At 36.4% G+C, this 23,789-nt stretch overlaps 2 protein-coding genes and 1 long non-coding RNA gene across 4 annotated transcripts; 2 read left to right on the plus strand and 1 right to left on the minus strand.

Moving 5' to 3' along the window:
* Positions 1-15,910: 15,910 nt before the first annotated feature.
* On the plus strand, positions 15,911-17,231 carry LOC145102770 (ethylene-responsive transcription factor WIN1-like). The gene is made up of 2 exons (XM_079040239.1): positions 15,911-16,235; positions 16,318-17,231. Exons 1-2 carry the CDS (start codon positions 16,156-16,158, stop codon positions 16,832-16,834), a joined length of 597 nt encoding a protein of 198 aa, XP_078896365.1. The 5' UTR covers positions 15,911-16,155; the 3' UTR covers positions 16,835-17,231.
* A 2,627-nt stretch (positions 17,232-19,858) lies between these two features.
* Positions 19,859-22,741, minus strand: LOC145102772 (uncharacterized). Its single transcript, XR_013706273.1, has 3 exons — positions 22,603-22,741; positions 22,416-22,521; positions 19,859-20,102 (listed from the first exon to the last, which is right to left on the minus strand). It is a non-coding gene; the product is annotated as an uncharacterized LOC145102772 (long non-coding RNA).
* Positions 20,633-22,945, plus strand: LOC145102771 (embryo-specific protein ATS3B-like). Of its 2 annotated transcripts, XM_079040241.1 has the most exons (5): positions 20,710-20,948; positions 21,050-21,173; positions 21,267-22,333; positions 22,405-22,512; positions 22,593-22,945. In XM_079040241.1, the coding sequence occupies exons 3-5, from the start codon at positions 22,214-22,216 to the stop codon at positions 22,854-22,856; spliced, it is 492 nt and encodes a 163-aa protein (XP_078896367.1). In that variant the 5' UTR covers positions 20,710-20,948; positions 21,050-21,173; positions 21,267-22,213; the 3' UTR covers positions 22,857-22,945. The 2 variants fall into 2 exon arrangements, with proteins under 2 accessions (XP_078896366.1, XP_078896367.1); XM_079040240.1 differs by lacking the exons at positions 22,405-22,512; positions 22,593-22,945 and having other exon boundaries at positions 20,633-20,948; positions 21,267-22,217.
* The last annotated feature ends 844 nt before the right edge of the window (positions 22,946-23,789 follow it).

Below are 23,789 nucleotides of genomic sequence, written 5' to 3' on the forward strand. Positions count from 1 at the left end.
CGATCTGATACAATCGTAAGAGGGACACCGTGAAGTCTTACAATTTCCTTCACGTAAGCATTTGCGAGCTTATCCATAGACCACTTCTCGTTGGCTGCTATGAAGTGTGCACTCTTGGTGAAACGATCCACGACTACCCAAATCATGTCGTGACCGTTCTTTGTCCTGGGCAGTTTAGTCACAAAATCCATGGTGATGTCTTCCCATTTACCCATGGGTACAGGTAAAGGTTCCAAACTCCCATACGGTTTCTGATGTTGTGCCTTAACCCTCGCACATGTTACGCACTCGGCCACATACTTCGCAACATCGAGCTTCATCGTCGGCCACCAGTAGTAGGGTTTTAGGTCCCTATACATTTTAGTGCTACCGGGATGAATCGAGTACATGGTCTTGTGTGCTTCTTCCATCAGAAGATCTCTTATTCCTCCCGTCTTAGGTACCCAAATTCGATCTTGGAATACCTTCAGTCCTCGACTGTTTGTACCAAACACTAACGTTCTTCCCAAACGTTCTTCCTTTCGGTCATTTTTCTCTAAAGCTTCTTCTTGAGCTTTCCTGATACTTTCCATAATCGTCGAGACGACTTCAATTCTTAACGCTCTTGGCCTTTTCCTTTCCACATTGACTTTCCGACTGAGAGCATCAGCAACAATATTTGCTTTACCTGGGTGGTAAAGTATCTCACAGTCGTAGTCCTTGAGAAGTTCTAGCCAGCGTCGTTGCCTCATGTTCAACTCCTTCTGATTAAAGAGATACTGGAGACTCTTATGATCAGTGAAGAGCTTGCACTTCGTGCCGTAGAGGTAATGCCTCCATATCTTTAAGGCAAAAACTACCGCTGCCAACTCCAGATCATGAGTGGGGTAGTTCTTTTCGTGCTCTTTCAATTGTCGAGATGCGTATGCTATCACCTTTTCTCTTTGGGTCAGAACACAACCCAACCCGACTCCAGAAGCGTCACTATAAACCGCGAAATCTTCGACTCCATCGGGTAGAGAAAGTATCGGTGCTTCACATAACTTCTTCTTTAGCTTCTCGAATGCCTCATCGTGTTTCTCACTCCACGTATACGTAGCTCCTTTATGAGTCAAAGCTGTTAATGGAGCAGCTATCGAAGAAAAGCCTTGGATAAATCGTCAATAATATCCGGCTAATCCTAGAAAGCTTCGAATCTCCGTGGGACTCTTTGGACGTTCCCACTTCATTACAGCCTCGATCTTTGCGGGGTCAACCATTATTCCCTCCTGGTTAACAACATGACCCAAGAATTGGACTTCCCGTATCCAAAAGTCGCATTTGGAGAACTTTGCAAAAAGCTTCTCCTTCTTCAACACTTCTAATACTTCCCGTAGATGCTTGCCATGCTCCTCTTGGCTTTTCGAGTAGATGAGAATGTCGTCGATGAACACTATCACGGATTTATCGAGGAATGGTTTACAAACCCTATTCATCAAATCCATGAATGCTGCGGGAGCATTGGTTAGCCCGAATGACATAACCAAGAACTCGTAGTGTCCATATCTCGTTCTGAATGCAGTCTTCTCAATATCCTACTTTCTCACCTTTAGCTGATGATATCCTGACCTAAGATCGATCTTTGAGAAGTAGCTCGAACCTTGCAGCTGATCGAATAGGTCATCAATCCTCGGCAATGGATACTTGTTCTTCACCGTTACCTTATTCAACTCTCGGTAGTCTATACACATTCTCATACTTCCGTCCTTCTTCTTCACGAATAACACCGGAGCTCCCCAGGGTGATGAACTTGGTCGAATAAAACCGTTGTCCAACAGCTCCTGAAGTTGCGTCATGAGCTCCTTCATCTCCGTCGGTGCTAATCGGTAAGGTGCCTTTGCTATCGGTGTTGTTCCTGGTAACAAGTCTATACAAAACTCCACTTTCCTATCAGGTGGTAATCCGGGAAGATCTTCGGGAAAGACTTCCGGATAATCACACACAACCGGTATATTCTGCACCTCTTTCTTCTCCTTCTTGGCATCGATTACGAATGCCAAGTATGATGCACATCCTTTGGACAAACATTTCCTGGCTTTCATCAGGGAGATGATTCCAGAATTCACTCTGCGTTTGTCCCCATACACCATAAATGATTCTTTTCCGGGTGGGTTTACCTTTACTATCTTCTTTCGGCATTGAATCTCAGCATCGTTGGCGCTAAGCCAATCCATACCCAAAACGATGTCGAAACCGTTTAACTCTATGGGTAATAGCTCTTCGTGGAATTCGTTTCCGTTTATGTCAATGACGATGTTCCTAATACGATTACTAACAGGTACGAATTTGCCACTGGCAACTTCTACAATCAGGGCATTATCTAGTTTTTCTACAGGCAATGCTAATTTCCCACCAAATTTATGCGACACAAAGGAGTAGTAGGCTCCGGAATCAAATAGTATATTTGCAGGCAAACCATTTACAAGAAAGGTACCTGAAGCGACGTCTGCTGCCTCCTTTGCAGCCTCGAGCGTCATCTGGAAGGCTCTCGCCTTCGGCTTCGGTGGTATGTTGGGTCTTCCTGTCTCCTTCTTCTTCGGGCAGTCCTTCAAATTTTTCCCTTCTTCATTGCACCCATAACAGGCTTTCTGGTTGAGGGTGCATTCATTGGCGTAGTGCCCAGGCTTTCCGCACTTGTAACAAGTGACCCCTCCGTCACACTTCCCAGAGTGCTTCTTCTTGCACTTGTCACACCACTTCGCTTCTGATCCTCCTCCCCTCGAACCAGACTTCGAGAATCTACTCTTCTTGTTGGACTTCGAGGATCCATTGAACTTCCGTTTCTCACCAACCTCAGCCCTCTCCAGACCTCTTTCCTTTTGTTGGGTCTCCAAGTTCTTAGCTGCTCGAACAGCTGATTTCAGAGTGGTTGCCATCTTGACTGTTGGGCCAAAGTCAGCCGGCAGTCCATTTGCGAATTTCTCAATTTTGGAAAGTTCGGTTGGCACTAGGTATGGAAACAACTTCATCTTTTCCGTAAATGCAGCAACATAGTCATCGATGCTCATTCTCCCCTTCTTCAAATTTTGGAACTCATTGTTCAGATCAATCAGGTCTATCTTTGAACAGTACTGCGCCTTCAGTTGTTCCAAGAACTCATCCCATGACATTTTCAGAGCTTCTCCCCGTGGCATTGTATCTGCCAATAGCTTCCACCAGCTCAAGACTCCAGTTTTCAATTGTCTCACAGCGAAGACAGTCTTCTGCTTCTCGCTGCAGTCGCAGCTCTCAAACACCATCTCCATCTCGGAGATCCAATCCATAATCTCAACAGGCTTTGGGCTTCCTGAGAGACTTAGTGGTTTCGCACCCAAGAAATTTTTGTACATCCGCCCATCCTTGTTGTTTCTCCCTTCTGGGCCATCCTTTTGCTCACCTTGAGTCCCTACTTGACTCACTTGGCGGCTATAGTTCCCTTCCTCAGATGGCTCGGGAACTGGCTCCGTCAGTTCAACATGTATGGTAGGTTCGTCCCTATTTTCGTGGAGCATCCGTCTCATTTCTTCCCTTTGTTCAGCTAGCATAGCCTGAATCATGGCTTGAACTCCAGCCATGGTGACTGGCTCAGGTGCAACTTCTTCAACAACAGGTATTTGCTGAACCACTGGGGGTTGGTTCCTACCTCCATTTGCGTTCACGTTTCCGCTACGGGTCCTTGCCATCTTGATCTATACACCGAATAAGGTGAATTTAGATCTTTATTTAGGATAGACGTTTTAAATCGTCCTTATCACTCCGAAACGTTTACATGCTAGTTCTAATATCGTAGTCGTACGTTTAGAATCCTAAACACATAAGGTTTCCAGATCCGGTCGGCAACAGACCATAGATCCGAACAATTAACAGCATATTATGCACAAAGCCTTTAGCACATAAAAGCATTTTAGGCACAATTCCTAAAATAAGCTAGTGCTCACACCTCACAATCATCGCTTAGCATTCTAAGTTTAAGTCTATAAATCCTACAAATTCCTAGTTCGCTTAAACTAATGCTCTGATACCAACTGTGACATCCCCAAAATCACGGCCAGAAAAGACCGGTTTGTTTATGCTTTGTTTAAAAATCAAAGTTACATTTTAAATGAAAGTGTAGCGGAATTTGTCCCAAAACAAAAATATGATAAAGATTTATCAAAAGCATTTCCATAGAAATGTATTTCATTAAAAGACTCGGGATGTCATGTTCGTACAAATCAAAAGCATAAACAGTACAATATAAGCCTTACTACATTATTTCATATCTACAGGCCTATATCCGTAATCCCTCGTCCAAAACATCACACCTATGCTCATGCGCCACTATCTGTAATACATAAAACTGAGTGGGTCAGGCTTGGGAGCCTGGTGAGCACATAGGGTTTTCAACCCACAATAAATAAGTTTATTAATTTCATCGATCAACAATAACCCGATTACTCGTTCCCGTTATCCTCACTTTACGTCCCTAAACACCTATCATAAGGGACCTAGCCTAAGGATCATCATCGGGACGGACACTACTGCTAAGGGGATTCCTCAGCAATAAATGTCCTAAAGGCAACCATGTGGGGGATGGAGTACACCGGTGAACATATCGTTCACAAAAGCCTACAGGTTGCGAGCCTGCTAGTGTTCCACTGGACTGTCTAGAAGAGTCCGTGGTCGTCATCCATACTCCGCTAGATGACAGAATCAACAACATCAACATCGATGCCTCTCATCATTTTATCACACATCACCTATTGCATCTACCCATGTTTTACCCCCAACATTTTCGTAGATATAAAATACATATACAGTTTAAATCATTGAAAACATGTATAACAACGTTCATCTAGCATAGAGAGCAAGTATTCAGATAATATGCACACATAGCACGTAATTTATATAAAATACTTCATATCTATGTGTAAGTTGAAAGTAACTATGCACTCACCTGTTAAGGTGATGATTCCAAAATCGGGCAGCGCTTGCTTCTAACGATTCTATTTTCCTTCGACGAAACCTAGCATTATTATCGCTAAATTTTAGTCTAATATTTACCGTGACCAACTATTAGTCTTAGTATTATTATTATTATATAAGCGTTAAACAATATTTTCCAACCACTATGTACAGACAGGGGCCAGACATAAAACACCGGAGGGCAGGACCATTTTGGCATATAGCACTTCTGAAATCCAACAACCCTATGCGGCCCTTTAAACCAGATTCCCCGTACCGCGAGTAGTTAAAAAAAATATTATAACGACACTTATATAAGTTATAATAATAGCTCAAATATTTATTATAAGTTCATAATAACAATACTAATTTTAAATATAAGCTATATTAAAATAAGGTAAGCATAACTTACTTACAAGGGGGTTTTAGCTAGGAGTCGGGCTCTGCAGGGGCAGAACTTCGTCGCTGAATCTTTCTAAGAAAGATTCGTGCAGCGCTTCAGCGCTCACCTTACTATACTAAGCTACAGAAAGAGAAGTCGAATCACGAGGGACCGAAATGCTCGGGGGATAAGGAGAGAAAGACTCTTGAATCAAGAGAATGGTGCAAGAAATATGAGATCCCAAGGCTCTTATTTATACTAATTGAATTTTCAAAAACTACCCTCCATAATTACTTAATGACCTTTTAGTTATATAAACAACTAAACACCCCTCTATAATACTATTATAAATGGATTTAATGATATTTGTACTAAACTAATGTCGAAAGAACTCAACATTAGTCTTATAATGACCGCATCGTCGATACCTTTCTAATGATATATACATATGTATATATATGTGTACGTATACATGATTTATACTTTATTTTAATACGTAAATATGTTATTATAATTTGTAACTCGTTCATACGAACTTCGTTTTTGACGTTCTTTATATCCACGCGTAGGTGAAGACGTACTCTACAACTTTTGTTTAGACTCCGTCGGCTAATTTTGACTTTATTTTTAAAGTTATATTTTTAACAAGCCAGGACAGGATTGGTCTGTTTAAAATCTCATAACTTCTTCATACGAAGTCAGATTTGGGCGTTCTTTTTATCGATGTTCTTAGTTTAACATATTCTACGACTTTCGTTTAGATCACTAAGGCTAAATCTCGCTCTATCATAAATTCACTATTCACGCTTCCCGGTATCGTGCCGGTTCTGTCGTGAAACTTCGACGGGTCATAACTTCTTCGTTATAACTCGGATTTCGGCGTTCCTTATATGCACGGAAACCTTGAGACATATTCTACAACTTTATGTAGAGATATCGGGATTATCTCACACTTTAATTTTGACGCTCATTTTTATTCTTTATTAATTATACATTTATAATTAAATAATAAACACATATAATTCACATAATACTCAAATATTTCATCTTTATTACTTCAAAAAGAGTTACAAGAGTTGACCTAGACTATTACATTGACAAAAATGCTTAGCTCTAAAACCCGGGCGTTACAATATATATATATATATATATATATATATATATATATATGTGTGTGTGTGTGTGTGTGTGTATGTATGTATGTATGTATAAGACAAGTCGTTCTTACCGTTAGTAGGCCCCATTCACGAAGTCGGTCTATAAGGGGAGTATAAGGTTACTGCCTATAAAATGGTGGTTTAATGGGTGTCCACTCTCACCCACCGCTTCCTTGACTTCTGGAGGGTTGTTGGCCGAACGGGTAGGATAGGACACTAATTCTCCCTCATTAAAAGTATAATGATAAATATAAAGTAACTAAACTTTTATTTAATTCCCAATCTTAGTTACTTTAGGAAAAATGTGAAAATGGTGCTAATCCATGAAATTACACTTTGCACCTTATTAAGTCGTTAGTGGAGCGTGTGTAGTTAACCGGCACACTAATCTGGGACTGAAAATGTGTGGCAAAGGGTAGCTTGATGTTAATAATAGATCAATGGAGCACGTGTGGTTAACCGGCACATTGATTAGGTGATTTGTAACATTGGGTGTACCATGTTAATTTGCATGGTTATTCACACCTTGTTTGTGATCCTCGGCATCCCAGTCACAAACTTGAATGGCACAATCAAGATTTAAACATGCCTTTGAAAATTTCAATGAATCTCAAAGATCTAGGAATTTCAAACCAATTAAAACCTAATAATCTATTTCGTTTTTCATGGTAGAAATTGGTAAATCGTCATTTACCTACCTTCAAATATTTTACAATCGGATTACGGCATCCCTCTTCGCAATTGTAGAATATTGTGTTGGATCCTAGCCTTAATATTTCATATTGGGTGTAATATTAAGGATTCTCATCTAATCTAAACTTTATTCTTCTTCCTTTTAAGATGTCTACCCCCAAACAATGCTTCAACACCAATTCCTTCAGGCTCTTTCTCCCTCATGAACCTATGTGGAAGGGTCATTTTTTATGGCTCGAATTTCAATGTCTGGATTTGAAACATCAGAATAGCTATTCGTTATGTAGGAAAAAAAATATGTCCTTGATAAAGAGCTAAAGGAGATTGATGTCACCACTGCTATCCTGAACAAATCGCTAAACACACTACTCATGAGAGGGATGCGACAAAGGTGTCGTGTCTTATGATTGCAACCATGACTGCTGAGCTGCAGAAGTCATATGAGGACTACTATCCCTATGAAATGTATCATGGTTTGATGGAAATATACCATCAAAGTGCTTGGCAAGAGAGGTATAAGATCATTGCCTCCATGATCACAACCAAAATGAAGGATGGTGAGCCCATCACAGCCCACTTGCAGAAGATACAAAGATATGTGGACCGCTTGCAAAAACTGAATGTCAATTTTGATGAAGAGTTGGCCATAAATATAATTCTACACTCTTTACCTTCTTGTTATGATCAGTTTCGTATGACTTATCATATGAACAAGGAGGAGGTCACAATTAGCAAGCTTCAAGGGCTTTTAAGGACTATAGAAAGAAACCTTAAAGGCAAGTCGGTTGTGTTTGCTCCTACTACTCCTGCCCATGTTCTGGCAATAGGACATGGAAAGGGAAAGAAGAGGAAGGCTCCCTCCAAGAGCCGCAAGGGAAAGTCTCTTGATGAATCCTCTTCTAGTGGGACCAAAGCAGGTTCCGTTGATCCCTCTTCCAATCTGAAGGATCCCACATTAGATCAGATCAAATTTTGGGGTTGCGAGGCTTTTGTGAGAAAAGAAACTCACGACAAGCTCGAACCTCAGAGTGAGCGATGTATTTTTATCGGCTACCCACAGAAGTCCTTTGGATATCTCTTCTATATATCGAGTGACGATGTTGTCTTTGTTGCGAGGAGAGGAGTATTGAGAGAGAGAGAGAGAGAACTCATATGCCAAGAGGACAGTGGGAGGAAAATTGACCTTGAAGAGCTTCAAGAGTTAAGCGATGAAGGAACCTCAAACACTCGCACTCAACCCGAGGAGGAAACTCCGGTTGAATCAATTGAAAAGTCCGTAGCTCCGAGGCGTTCCAGTAAGGTTAGTGTTCCACCTGTGTTATATGGTTTTCATATAACAGCTGAAGGTGATACATTTATCAGTGATAGCACACTGATAAATTTGGATGAACCTAACAACTACAAGGAAGCCATGGCAGGCCCCGAGTCTGCTAAGTGGAAAGAGGCTATGGACAGCAAGATTCAGTCCATGTATGACAATCAAGTTTGGAACTTGGTTGATAATGTACCGAGACGTAAAACAGTCAGGTGCAATTGGATCTTCAAGAAGAAGACCAACATGGATGGGATTGTACACATATATAAGGCGCGACTGGTTGTGAAGGGCTTTACTCAAACTCCAGGAGTTTACTATGATGAGACCTTATCACCAGTAGCGAAGATTAAATCTGTAAGGGTTATGCTAGCCATAGCTGCATTTCATGACTATGAAATATGGAAAATGGATGTCAAAACTGCTTTCCTTAATAGAAAGTTGGCTGAGGATGTTTACATGAGGTCAAGTCAACCTTGCAGGAGGTCAAGTCCTGGCTTGGGAAGTGTTTCGCTATGAAGGAACTCGGAGAAGCTGCCTATATCTTGGGGATAAGGATATTGAGAAACAGAAGTAAAAGACTAATAGGACTTAGTCAAAGTACCTACTTGGACAAGGTGTTGAAACATTTCAACACGGAGAACTCCAAGAAAGGTGACTTACCTATCCAAGGCAATACCAAACTGAGTAAGACTCAGAGTCCGAGTACAAATGTTAAGATAGCATAAATGAGTCATATACCATATGCATCTGCAGTTTGTTCGATCATGTATGCTATGACTTGTACTCGCCTTGATGTGGCCTTTGCTTTGAGCATGGTCAGCAGATATCAAGGGAACCCTGGTAAAGCTCATTGGACTGCGGTTAAGAACATTCTTAAGTGCCTGCGGAGGACTAAGGACTGGGTCCTTACCCTCGGTGGGAGTGATGACTTAAGAGTAACTGGGTACAACGATGCGAGCATTCAGACCGACAAAGATAATTTCCGCTCTCAGTCGGACTGGGTGTTTACCCTGAATGGAGGAGCAGTGACATGGAAAAGTTCCAAGCAAGAGACTGTAGCTGATTCAACGTGTGAATCAGGGTACATATCAGCAAGTAAAGCAGTGAAGGAGGCGATATGGTTGAAAAACTTCATCGAAGACCTTGGAGTTATTCCATCCATAAAGGAGTCTGTGGAAATTTTCTATGATAATGAAGGGGTGGTTGCCTTAACCAAGGAACCAAGAGATCATGGAAGATCCAGACATATCGACAGAAAGTATCACTTCATAAGACATCAAGTAGAAGAAGGGCACCTCGTAGTAAAGAGGATATCGTCAGCGTACAACCCAGCAGATCCCCTCACAAAGGGACTGACTAGGGTTAAGCACTTGCAGCATGCGAGAAGCATTGGGCTAAAGGATGGTATTAGTTTTAGTGATTAGATAAACCAAAACTTATAATAGCTAAATTTTAATTGACATTTGATGATGAATAAAAGGAGTTTTATTTATAAGTAAAGTTAATGTCTTGTGTCAATTATTTACTATTGTTTCACTTTGCATGTTTTGACTTACAAAATAAATAAGATTTATTCAAACTATCCACAGTCGTTCATACTTTGGAAGTAGGTATGAAATAAGACTGTCATGAGTTGGCGTGTAGGATTGTCTAAGGAGTTAGGCATTGCAACAAGTTTGCTAAACCATTCATGAGTAATTCTGAAATAAGATTTGAGTATTGGATCAACTTGCGCTCACTTGTATCACTTCATGGAATTTATCACGAGTGATCATGAGACGATAATATCATGTATGTCTTTAAACCTAGATATATAAGTTGTTGACTATGAGTTAGTCATGCATTGATGGCACGAAAACTCATCAATAACTTGATGTTATAAAACGTGTCGTTGTGCATGATTTAATGAGTAGCTAGTACAAGAACATAATGTCGAAGTTTATCTGTTTTTTTATCCTAAGAGGATTAAAAGCGATATCTTGGGCCCCTCGATGATTCTGTTTTGACTTATGTGTCGGGCCCGATCAGAACTAAATTGATGTGTTCATTTATGTTCTATTTCAGACAAATCGGAAATCGGGAAACAAACTGCTGGACAATAAGTATGACATTGTTTCATGTATTTTTCCAGCTGATATCTTGAGAATAGAGGAGTATATGATCCCTTATCTAAAGGATCCGTCACTGACTGGGTCAGAGTTGACGACAACTTTTGGAAGCTTACGATTGTTAAGTCGGATCCTGAAGTCACATAGGCAGCTATAGTTAGACTTATCCAAGTGGGAGACTGTTCGATTTGTCTAAGCCCATAACTATAACTGGTATGTACTTGACCCGATAGTAGCAGGGTCCTTTTGGGTTGCCTTCACCAGTGCAATTTGATAGGATGGTTTTATGAGCATAAGGTTAATTACGATTTATTAATATATTATAAGTATAATATATTAATATGGTTAGTTAATTAGTATTATCCAAGAATTAATTTGGAATTAATTTTATAGTCAAAAGAGACTAATTAAATATGGAGGGATTGATTATGTAAATCAATGATAGTTATAATATGGGCTAAGTGATCCATGATTATGTAAGTGGGCTAAACCAATAATATAACCCATGGATAGTCCATGGAGGTTAAACCCATGGATCATAGGAATGTGGAAAGTCATGGATCCTTAGGGTTTACAAAGTGTAACCCTAGCACTTACCATAACTATAAATAGCCCCTTCCATGCTCCAAAATCGGTTGCACCTTCAAAAGAGTTAAGTAACTTATTCTTTTAGAACCTCCTTTGCATATTGGTGTTTGTGAACCATTAGAGGCATCACACTTGAGGTGCTCAAGTTTCCAAAGGTCAAGAACTCTACCTTACTCAAGAGGTATGTATCCTAACTATGTTTTGATTATATATAGCTTCAATTGTATGCTAACTAGGGTGAATGCTTTTGAAAATGAAAATGCATGTATAATTAGAGAAAACATAGATCCAAAGCATTTAGGGTTGCATATGCACTTAGGAAGTGTTATAGTGCTCAAAACCCAACAATAAAGTCTCTGACTTTATGACTTAACATGTCTAATAAGTGCTTAACTCAAGGTCTTATCCCAATAATACCTTCTAAATGATGCATGAAGCAAAACTAACCATTTGAAACCCCTTTTTATGACTTAAGACCCCTCCTAGGGTCTGAAATGACAGCTTAATGGTCAAGAACATGTCATGCTCAAAATCTAACATTTTAGGGCCAAAAAGCTTCATAAAGACATCCAAATCTAGATCTATATGATAGAGGGCTAAAGTTGCAAGCTTTATACCTTAGAAAGGTTGCAAATGATGTAGAAACTCCATATCCAAAATGCTTAACTCTTCCAAGATGAGCTTGGCTTCCTTCCTTCTTCTTCTAAGCATAAAACACACACTCTTAGGCTTTAAATAGCTTCTCAAGGTGAACTAGGGTGGAAACGTATCAAGAGGGATGGAGGCTGATGAGGTGAGGGAAAATGAACCCATAAGGGTGTTTAAATATGAGTTAAACACTAAAAAATAGGGTTTCCAAATCTGGCAAGTACGCCCAGCTTACAGCATGTACGCCTATCGTACTAGGGTGTGCCCTAGTACACTCAACATACATACGTATGCATGGCGTACTCCTCCACGGCATAATTACGAAAATGCCACTAGCGCTCCTTTTGCACACTTTCTTGAACTTAGGGACCAAAATGCATCATAATTAAATTATAAGGTTAAAATTAGAAGTGCCTTATCATCGAAATGTTACATGAAGACCTCTAAGGTTGTTATTTGCAAATCAGGTTGACTTAGGCGTGTTTGGGGGCCTAGAAACACACTCATTGCAACAACTCAAGAAAATCTAAAAGATCTATATGCTCAATAGTCATTATAGAATGATATTGCTAGATAATATATGATCATAAAGGGTCACACTAACAAAAAGTTGATGCAAATATATTATTTATAAGTATTTGATTCTTGATAAATAAATATGACTCTTGCATTCAGTTGGAAATTATTTATTTCATGGAAATATTAATTTTCAATGTTAAGTGTCAAAGAATATCATAATATATCATAAGGTATGATTTATTATGTTATGTATATCTTTTTAGACTAGAAAGACTTTTGTCTTTTAGCTAATTGGATAAAGGTTTATAATCTATAAAAGGCTTAAAGCTTTTTAAAACTTTGTCCTTGTTGTTTAATAAAATCGTATGTAGGAGAGACCATGTGCCTAGTTGCCTTTTGATTATTATAATACAATGTGCATGCTTCTAAAGTTAAGCAATACACCATCATGAAGCATGTGTCTTAAAGTGTTAAAGACCCATTCGGTAAAGGGATAAAGTAAGAGGCATATAAACTAGTTGTGAGCTTTTGTTTCCTCTTGATAAAACCATATACATGCTCTCTTCTTCCTCTTTCTCTCTATGTCTTAAAGGTTTAACTTCTTATTAGATGGAAAATAATACTTGCAAACTCTCTTTAACTTAATACTTGGGTGTAACTTAAAGCTTAACAATGTTTTTATTATTACAAGAAGAAGACTAACATTTTATCAAGTTGAAAAATTATTGGTATTCCTAACTAAGGTGGAGCTTCACTCTACATTCTTAATCAACTTCTAACCTCCCAAGAGGAACTAAAGTCTTCAAATGTTGTATTCTTTTCTTCCTATGGTTGTTTTAATCTTTCCATGTTTGCAAAATAATCTTTGGTAGATAAAATGGTTTTAATTTATTCAAATCTAAAATTGTTTCTGTTGCTAATCTCGATATTTTTGACACTATAGTTAAACTACTTTTGAATAAAACCCAACAAAATCACCTTAAGTTATATAGGATATAGATAAATTAAAGTCAAAGTTAAACCTAAAACTTTGACAACCATTATCGATAGGTCCAGTACACATGAATAATTCCAACCTCTTTCTTCATAACCTACCTTGCAAACTGCAAAATGATATTGTTTACGTTTGATTTTGTTTTCGAATCAACATCCCCTTTGTCCAATTTTCTCTTCACTGGAAACATATTGTCCAAATGAGTGATAACCCTAAAAATGGAAGAAATCGACTCGTGTTAATGGAAAAATGATCTCTCGATGCTTTCGAAAGTGAAGATCTAACGAATTACAATCTGATGGACGCCAGTTTGAGGTAGAATAAGGTAGGAGGGGGATAGAGTTAAATTTTATTTAGAAGATGTTACACAAATGGTTTATTTAGAAACAATAAAATAAATAAATAAATAAGATGGTAAATCGACTATTTTCTATGTCTTTTAATTATAGTATTAGTAAAAAGGACAAACCAAAAGCGGTGTGCATTTTCCATCATTGTCCTTAAGTTCTTAAGTTGATACTAGAAATTTAAAATAAAAAAAATAAAAATAAAAAAAAATAAAAATCATATCTGGAATTTTGTCTAAAATTTATCTTACAAAGATCTGCCAAAAAATTTAGGAAAATGTCAACAATTAGTAGTTTATTTGTAGAAAAAAAAAAAGGAAAAGAAAAAACAAATTAAGCCTACATAGGATGGTTGAAAAACCGATAGTAATTGGTACAATCATTATTGGTTAATGGTTACTGCTCCCATGTGTTTGCAGCTGGAATATGGGAACTTTGTGTTTAAATGGAAGTCTGGCCAGAAGCCCCACATTTCAACTTCGCCCGCATTTTATAACAAACGTGGCATCTGGTCGATAGATTTTGGTAGCTGATTATCAACAATATTTACTATTATTATTAATGTTAATAAATTATAATAAGTATTACTAATAATACTAGAATAACTATGAAAATATTATTATAACCATTTACTATACTTTTATACAAAAATACAACTGTTTGAAAGGGTAAACACTGTGGGTGTAAATGATATTATTAATATGCCAAATTGACACTTCCTTTTAAAAAGAAGTACCTATTTAATAGCATCATTGCTCATTCATAACTCATATAATACATAATAGAAATTAGAAAAAATAAAAATAAAGAAAACTATTTCGTGGTTGAGTAGCCGCCACCTGTCATAGACCAAAAACTTTTTATTTTCTTACAATATGGTTTCGAGTTTCGGCAACTTTGTTATCTTTCAACATTACTGGACGAGACTTTCTTCTTCAAAATAACGACTATGTCCATTCATAAGAATTATAACTGAAAAGACTTGAGCATGAGTTTTGTGACACAGATGTAACCCTATGTAACAAGTTGTACAAAAGTACCTATATTAAATTATAGTAATATAAGAAACTTATTTATGAGTGCAAAATACAAATTAGGATATTAGATATGATATTAGATATGCTAAAATGAACAATTAATACCATCTCCTTTGTAATTTTATCTAGCCTAAGATCTACGTACAACATACTTTACTATTTTTCTTTTAATATTTGCACAAACTTGGTAATCGATTTAAAAGGAAACTCACACATTCACTTTTTTCCCAATGGACACCATGAAAAAGGGATTTGTGCATTAGTGCCAGGTATGGAGATTGAGATATTTACCTTAAAAGAGCAACCCAAAGTGTTAGTGGTAACTACTAAAGTAGAACCTTTAGTGGTTAATAAATACAGAGAAAAAAAAAAAGGAGTGGTTGCTGTTTAGTGCTACACATAAGTTGTTTCTTTTTTTAAACTACATTGAGTACAAAATAGCGAGCTTGAAATATATAATATATTAACCCAAGCTTATAAAAACTCAATTCCAAATCCAATAAAAGTCTTTCAAGTTTTTTGTATTTTTTATATTATCTTTGTGTCAAACATGAATCAGAACTTATATTTGAATTTGGGTCAAAAAGATATTTTGAATCAAACATAGTTTCAATTGATAGATTTCGATCTCTCAAATCCATCATCAAAAAAACCTATCGAACTATTAAGTTGTGGAGCCTGATGTTAAAACCTGACCACCACTGTGACATCATTAGTTCAAGATCACAACGCCTAGGTTGGTTCGTTTGGCACTTTAAACCCTATCATGATTATCAATGCAAACCTCTCTAGTTCAATGTAATCACAATCAGCTTAATCGACGTAATTTTCTATGTTGTTTTTACTTTTCACGAATCTTTAACATATGTGTGGGTTGAGAGTAAACCTAACACGAATCATTTTTGCATCCTTGTGATGGAGGGAGAGATAAAATTGGGGGGTGAAAGAGAGAGACCCACTCCATGATGTTCAAAGGACCACAAAATTAAACCATAAAAAAGGGAAGAGCTAAATCCTCACCGACAAACACACCATTCTCAAAAATCATGTCATGAAAGCTGGCTTTGCTTTAATTACTTTCTCTGTGTGTTTAATAAATAATAATAATCGACTTGTAACATTTATTTTGGGTTTCGCTTTTCAAATAATATATACTAGTCCTCCAGGTAAATTATTAACTTAACTTTTTAGTTTTCAGTTTAGATGAGGGGCGGAGCTAAATCTCCAAACTCTACTACAACTCCAAGAAAAGAAAAGACAAATTGTTGACTTCAAGTGTCATGGACATTGGACACCACCTCCGTACTTGGCCTATTGAATCTTTTCAGTCGGCTATATATTTCACCTCACACTCTCCCGAGTTTTCAGCTTTTAAATCTCATCTCATCTATTGATTCCTTCTGACTTCTTTCTGACACTCTACCAAATGGTACAAACAAAGAAATTCAGAGGCGTCCGTCAGCGCCATTGGGGTTCTTGGGTTTCCGAGATTCGCCACCCTTTACTGTATTTCACAATTCTCCCTTCTCTCTCACACACATACACACTGATAACACATTCTATATCTAATGACTTTGTTTGTTTGTAGGAAGAGAAGGGTATGGCTAGGGACGTTTGAAACGGCGGAAGAAGCTGCCAGAGCGTATGATGAGGCTGCCGTTTTAATGAGTGGTCGTAATGCCAAGACAAATTTCCCGGTTGTCAAAGGCCAAACATCCGGGGGTGGAGACAGTGACGCAACTCCGGCAACCACCAACTCGCCACCGTCGTCTTCAACCACTACTACTAGTCTCTCAGCGATACTAAGTGCAAAGCTACGGAAATGTTGCAAGTCTCCGTCGCCGTCACTCACCTGTCTCCGGCTTGACACGGAAAGTTCTCACATCGGGGTATGGCAGAAACGGGCGGGGATTCATTCGGAATCTAACTGGGTTATGACTGTGGAGCTTGGAAAGATGAAGGATAGTGTCGAGAGAGAAGCTGAAGTTGAAGTTGAAATTCCGATGGTGGTGGATACGCCGATGATGGCGTCTGGTGGTGGTGGTGGTGATGAAGAGGATGCGATTGCATTGCAAATGATTGAGGAGCTGCTGAATACAAATTGATGGGCCCCACGAGCTGACTAAAAAGATAATGAAACTTCCGACGTCAACTCATGATCAGTACCATGCATCATCTTCTCTCTTGCAGAATCCTAGTTTTTGCAATAAGAATGATATATCGAATAGTTTACACTATATGAATTTGCACGTACATACATGTGTATGTGTGTGTATGTGTGTATATGCAGTTGCCCGATTAAAACTATAGGAGGAGAGGGTAAACATGTAAATTAATAAGTATTTTTATCAAGTTGCTTTTACCCTCATCTGTTATTTATGAATTTTTATGTTCTAAGCAAGCAGCCTCTTCAAGTCATACTTGTAGCAATATATAGCCAAGTCGATTTTCTCGTATGTTTGCCAAAAAGAGTGAAATAAATCCAAGTATATTTTTAGCCAATTGAAAAGAAAAGAGTAATCTACTCAATTTCAGCTCTTAATCCTTTCATCCATAGAAAGTTTGATTCCTAGAGACAAATTGACATCGACTTTGATAAGGACAGGACAATACAATAAAACCTTTGGCTTATTAGAATTAGAGGTTAGGCACATAAATTGATGATTTAATTGCTATGAAATTGACAAAAAATTTAGTTATGGTTGCCGTTAATTGTTTTGAAGAAATGTAGCATCATCTAACGATAAATGGGAGATTCAATGTTGGAATAAACGACTTACGAGGCTAGTCCTTGCTCTCAAACGATACTCAAAACTATGTAAATTGTGTTTGATAAAGACATCATAAATTATTTTCAAGAAAGTAGGGATGGATATAATGACCACGGAAACTAGTGAAAAAAGTGCATATGCTACTACGGAGGTCGTTATCAATAATTAGGATTAATTAACTCACATAATCCTTTCTTGGGGTTTGAGATCTGCTAGAAGTTCTAATACCAATTCTAAGGAATATAGGGCCCCAGGAACTATTGAAAAGTGCATATGTGGAGATATGCATTAAGAAGTAAAATCTCTTGGTATATATGTTTGGTATCAAGGATCCAAATGAACAAACTAATGGAATCGGCAAGCTAGTTAAATTTCATTATCATCTTCGGTTTGTTGGTTTGAATGAAATAAATCATTTAGAAATGTTTGATGAAAATAAAATTAAGGAAAAAATGTAATCAACTAGAGATGGATCACCAATAATTAAATTACATATGAACTTATTTCACGATTCGTTATATTGTATATGTATTTCAAATAATGAAAAAAGTTTATCAATTTGAAAAACGTTGTTTAAAAAAATGCCATGAAATTTAAAATCTCAAAATAGATTTTATTTTTTGAAAATTTATAGAAGGAGTAACGTTGTTGAAAATTATGTAAATAAAAATAATCATACAGTTATAATATATCATTCTGTTCCATAAAAGAATAGAATGAAAATCCATAGGAATAAATATAACATTTCATGAATCCTCCGTTCCACTCTATAGTGGCATACAAACAAGATCTTTTTTTTTTCATTACTTTCCCTCTTTGATTAACATATGTCAAGTAGTACCTTGAAGTTCTTGACAGAGTTTTCCTAAACTACATTGGCATCGATGATATTAGGTAGCTCACAAATCCATGCTTATTAACATGTGACTTTAAATGGGAAGAAAAATAAGAGGTAATTTTGATAATTTGATTTGTGTTTCTAGGAATAAGAGCATCCTTCTGAAAACAAAGATAACCCAAGTTGAGCAAAACGCCAATCCGCAAGGGAAAATCTTATCACTTGATTTTCTTTTGGGGGTTTACGATAAAAACATAATTGCTAACATTTAATAATGAGCCACAAGGAGTAGGTGGTTAAATTTCTTAAGAAAGTGGCCCCTTAAGTGTCGAATTTATTTGAATTTTAGGTCAAGACAATGATACTTATGATGGGTCCAGTTGTGTCTAATTAGATCCAACATACTCCTATAAGCTATAATCATTAATCACAATACTTTAGTTACAATAGTCGCTAACAAATGAGAGTGTACCAAAAGCATATATAAAGTCATACATAACAAATACTCGAAATATACCTAGAGAATGTCAATTTAGGTACTAAATCAGGGTGTAGACATGATTGTGGGATATATCTGAGCTTGAGCTTTCTTTTTCCTTTTAGTATGTAGTTGTATAGATCTAGATATCAGATGTTAACCGGGCATACTCTCTATATTCTTCCATTGGTCCCCCATGTGCTATTCACTTGACCTTTCTATTCAGAATCTTCGTTTCTACTGGCCTTCAGTACGTTTTTTAGCCTAAAATTCAGCGATTATAATCTATTAACTATCGTTAAATGAGTATATTGCACATGTTCATGATACACCACCACTAAACATGTGGGCATGGAAAAAGCCACTTGGGGCATTATAGCGCACATGTCATTTTCACCCAAGGATTTGAGCCAGTTCATGTATATTGGTACTTATGCTATCAAAGTGGAACACTGCAAGAACTACTGAAATCCCATTTGTGCTTTGCCAGGTCATGAGCCTGAAGTCTATGAATTTGGCGTTTGTTTGTTGTTGACATGTTCTTTGAGATGCCATATCTTTCAGCTGAAAATTGTTATTGCGTCTATTTAAGGGATGAAGATTAAAGCTGGAATTTGATTTCGATTTTGTAATAGTTTTAGATTTGATTTTTAGGATTTTGTTTGAAAATAATTTTAGGTTTTCTTGAGAAGGGAGATTGAGGTCGAAACAAATTTTGGGAGCTTAGTGCGGTTTGATACCACTAATAAGTTATTTTAAGTGTTTGGGTGAAATAAAATAAAAAGTGTTTATCAACTTATAAAGTAGTTTTTGGTAAGTTGTTTCCTTCTAAATTATTTGAAAATTTGCATAACTTATTTAAAAAGGATTCATTATACTTAGGAAACAAATTTTCTCTTTTACCATTGCTTTAACCCAAAGAAATCCATATGGATCGTAGCCTCATTTTCTTTTTGCACGACCATCAATACACATACCAATTTACCATTTTACCCATATCCTTTTGGTCAGTTTATAGGTATAAGCAGAATTTGCAAAACACTAAAATACAACCTATCACTTTACTGTGTTTTGATATGGCAAAGTTTGTGTTTTGATATGGCATAAGTTGATTCAAACATTTTTTGCTCTAAACTACATAATTATACACATAAGCTAATAAGCACTTTTACAAAGAAAAAAAGAACATAAGTTGTATTAAATAAGCAAATCCCAAACACACTCCCTTAACAGTTAACAGCTGGACAGATAAAGCTGATGACGCAGGATCAAAATCGAAATGAAACCTGCAGATAGGGACCAAAAGCGAAAAGAATAACGTTCCTTTTTCGACATACCTTATTTTATATAATAAAAGTGCAAATATGGAGAAGTAGACATAGAAACCAAGCTGAAAGTCACTCTAATTTTATCTAATTGCACCTACAAGGCTACAAGACAAAAACAATGCATTTCTTGGAAAAGCATGTTAGAGACAAGGCTAAAAGCAACAACTAACAAATCTTGATGACCTCAGAATGCAACAAAATTAAGCCTAGCAATTTTCTATAACATGCAATATACATCTGATGTATAAAATAATACACAAGTGGAAGAAAGAAGATGATTACTTTAATGAACCTATCTTAGAAATCATCGATCAATATCATTCGTCTATACATCTTATAGGACGAATACTTTTGTCAACCATATGATTAGTGTTATCTAATGCAAAAAAAGAGGAAATAATATTAATCCCAAATGACAAAAACTATAAGAATATACTTCGAATATATTGACTTTCAATTCTTAGTAGGAAGAAATATCGACACGGAATGATTCCTTGATCCATAGAATATGCTTAACAATGTTTGGTCTTTAAAAGAAGACAACTTCAAACTTTGGTGCAATACCTTCTTGAGAAAAAAAAAATTAAAAAGATGAAATTTGGAAAAAGATTTCGCGTTAAGATATCGATTATCATGCCTGAATGGGAAAGTGAGTGTATGTCTTACAAAGACTTGAAAAAGCAGTTGAATTTAATGGACCCAGAAAGACGCCATGAGGGTTTTCAACAATTACTCAAGAATGAACTTGAAAGGATGAATGATTTTTTTGTGAGGACTGAAGAAGAATACATAATCAGATTCCAGGTAGTTAAGGCTTATACCAGTTATCCACTCAATTATTTTATAGGTTTTATGGTAAGGAAATTCATTTTTTTTGTGTTGTTATATTGGAAATAAACATATAGGTGTTGAAAGACATGATAACTGATGAATATAGCAGTGAAGATACAGCACAAATGACAAGTGATCTCCTGCAATTCCACAATAAACTGGTTTTGCTACTTCACTACAATGTCCTAAATTGTGATGGTATACATTCTCATCCTTGCAGAAAACTCAGAGAAAGTGTCATAATTATATTATAGGTTTCCATGGATTGACTAACTGTAAACATAAAAACAGGATTCTTGAAGATCATCAAGAAACACAGGAAGAAAACTGGTAGAGAGTTTAATTTGTCATTTATGCAGGGAGATAATCAACAACTGTTTTTCATTGCAAATTCACTCGGTTTACTTTTGGGAGAGTGTAAAGAGATTCTAGAACAACTGGTGCGCAGATGATGCCCTTGTTTGGAGTATTCCAAGTGGAATAAATGTCACGTGTTCTGCATATTGACAACATGAAATGCAGAAATTACTATATACTTATATTTAATATTGAATCATGAATGTCTCTAGCACTGACATTTCAATGGATTTAGTGGTAAATCTTGCCTATATGGGTCATTGGGAGGAATCGCTATTGAGTTTTTTCTATCCATTATGTACAATGTAATGTTAAATATTCCTATCATATGTTATATTTGGTAAAATCTTCAGAGAGAGTCAGTGTTCAGTTGTACTCTTAGTCAGCTTGAAACTGGTGGTGTTTGAATTACACTAAGGATCCTTTGTGAACTGTAATATCTATAGAAATAAGCAAATGCGAGTCATCCATTAAAATTGTTCTTACACAAGATTCCCAATTTCAGTGGCAAAATCACATATTCTTCTTTCCTTCTACACCCAATTGAAATTGAATCCATGGCCTCTAGAACCTGATTTATGACATGATACCATTGATGCAGTGACGCTAAAGTCTCTTGGTAAGTAATTTTAGTTTTTCTTAAGGAACCATTAAGCCTGCAGCTCTGTATTGGAACGAATAAGTGTAAATTTCAAGAATACTGGTTTTCTTGTAAATACCTAAAGTGTTGGGGACAATGAAGGTAATTTGAACAGTACTACCAAAAAGCTCGAGAAAAAACGAGAATTGTTGATGTATTGGTACATCGGTGTTGGTAGATTGATGTAAGTCTCTCTTTACAATTGTATAAATGCACCGACTCATGTTAGTTGAGGCCAGAAATGATGAAAGCTGTGTGTTTGGTAGTGCTATTTGCCATTTCCATAACATCACAAGCAAGATCAATCATCCAAAAACCGCAACCTAACCCTAACTTCAAGATCAACTCAACTAATCATCAGGTACGGGATCCAGTATCTGGTTTAAGTAAATTCAAAACAGAATTTTCACTAACATCTTTTGATTTTCCTAGAATGCACGCACCTGTTCATTCACCGTGGAGATCACGACGAGCTGTTCTTCCGTTCGATACACTCGAGATCAAATCAGTATCTCCTTCGGCGATGCTTACGGCAATCAGGTTCGATTTCTGTAAACATAGTCCGGACTTCAAACTTCGAAACAAATTAGAATACAATGTTGATGAGAAATGATGATTAGGTTTACGCACCGAGGATAGATGATCCGTCGACGAGGACATTCGAGCGGTGCTCCGGCGATACGTTTGAGATATATGGTCCATGTACGTATCAGATATGTTATTTGTATTTATACAGAAGCGGATACGATGGGTGGAAGCCTGAGAGAGTAGACGTATACGGGTATAATACGAGGGCGGTTTCCTTCTACTATAATGTTTGGATCCCAGCAAACATCTGGTACGGGTTCAACTACTGCTCTCCCTACCTTTCTGCAAGCAAATAGGATTAATGATAATGTTCTCTTTCTATTTCTATTTAGGAAATGATTTGTATAATAATTTTTTTCTATATATAAATATTGGTGTTTTAAAATGTTATACTGTACAATTTAATAATACATAAATTATTATGTATGACAAAAAAAATTGTTATATACAAATCTTACATTCATAATTCCATATGTATCATTTGAGTTTTTCACAGGTTCTAATGTAGGCAACTATAACATAACTCAGCAAAATAAAAATATAAAATTGCTTGTTTGGTGTTTTTGTTGCTTAATGTAGTCCTGTGTAACACGAACTGTGCGGATGTTTAAATAGTTGTGACATGTATGGCTCGATCAAATAAAGAAAATGAAATGAAAGAAAGCACAATAATTACGTATTATTTTAATACTTAAGTTTTTTTTGCTCTCCAAATGGTTTTGAACATAATTGTTTTATTCTTGTTGAATGGAATTATTTGGAGGAATACTTTAGTAATCTTTATTTTTTTTGGTAAAATATATTTGGACTTGTTACCATTGCAACTAGGTAAAACACATGAGAAAGTTTTTATATTTGTAATTAGGTTATAACCAACGGTTAATAAATTAAAATAACATAAATGATAATTATGACAAATTGCAAAAAAGTCATTATATTATAACAAAATTTTGAATTTGACGAGTTTTTTTTTCTATAATTATGTTATTATATTTATAACTTTATTGCAATATCAACCAAATGATCAATTATATATTTTCTACCTGTAACTATTTTTTAAAATTGTAATAAAGTTATTATGTTTATCAAAATTAAGATTTAGATATTGTTTCTCAATTATGTTACTCTATTTATAACTTTGTTGCAATATCAACCAAATAACCATATATATATATATATATATATATATATATATATATATATATATATATATATATATATATATATAT

This window comes from Lactuca serriola, chromosome 4, assembly GCF_051521515.1.
Source record: "Lactuca serriola cultivar US96UC23 chromosome 4, Lser_US96UC23_V15, whole genome shotgun sequence".
Taxonomy (NCBI): Eukaryota; Viridiplantae; Streptophyta; class Magnoliopsida; order Asterales; family Asteraceae; genus Lactuca; species Lactuca serriola.

Excerpts from the sequence above, each read along its gene's own strand:
- LOC145102770 (XM_079040239.1), top strand. The coding sequence starts at position 16,156 with ATGGTACAAACAAAGAAATTCAGAGGCGTCCGTCAGCGCCATTGGGGT. Across the intron at positions 16,236-16,317 it reads GAGATTCGCCACCCTTTACT|GAAGAGAAGGGTATGGCTAG; the intron begins GTATTTCACAAT and ends GTTTGTTTGTAG.
- LOC145102771 (XM_079040240.1), top strand. The coding sequence starts at position 20,736 with ATGAAATTTGGAAAAAGATTTCGCGTTAAGATATCGATTATCATGCCT. Across the intron at positions 20,949-21,049 it reads AATACATAATCAGATTCCAG|GTGTTGAAAGACATGATAAC; the intron begins GTAGTTAAGGCT and ends ATAAACATATAG. Across the intron at positions 21,174-21,266 it reads CAATGTCCTAAATTGTGATG|GATTCTTGAAGATCATCAAG; the intron begins GTATACATTCTC and ends ACATAAAAACAG.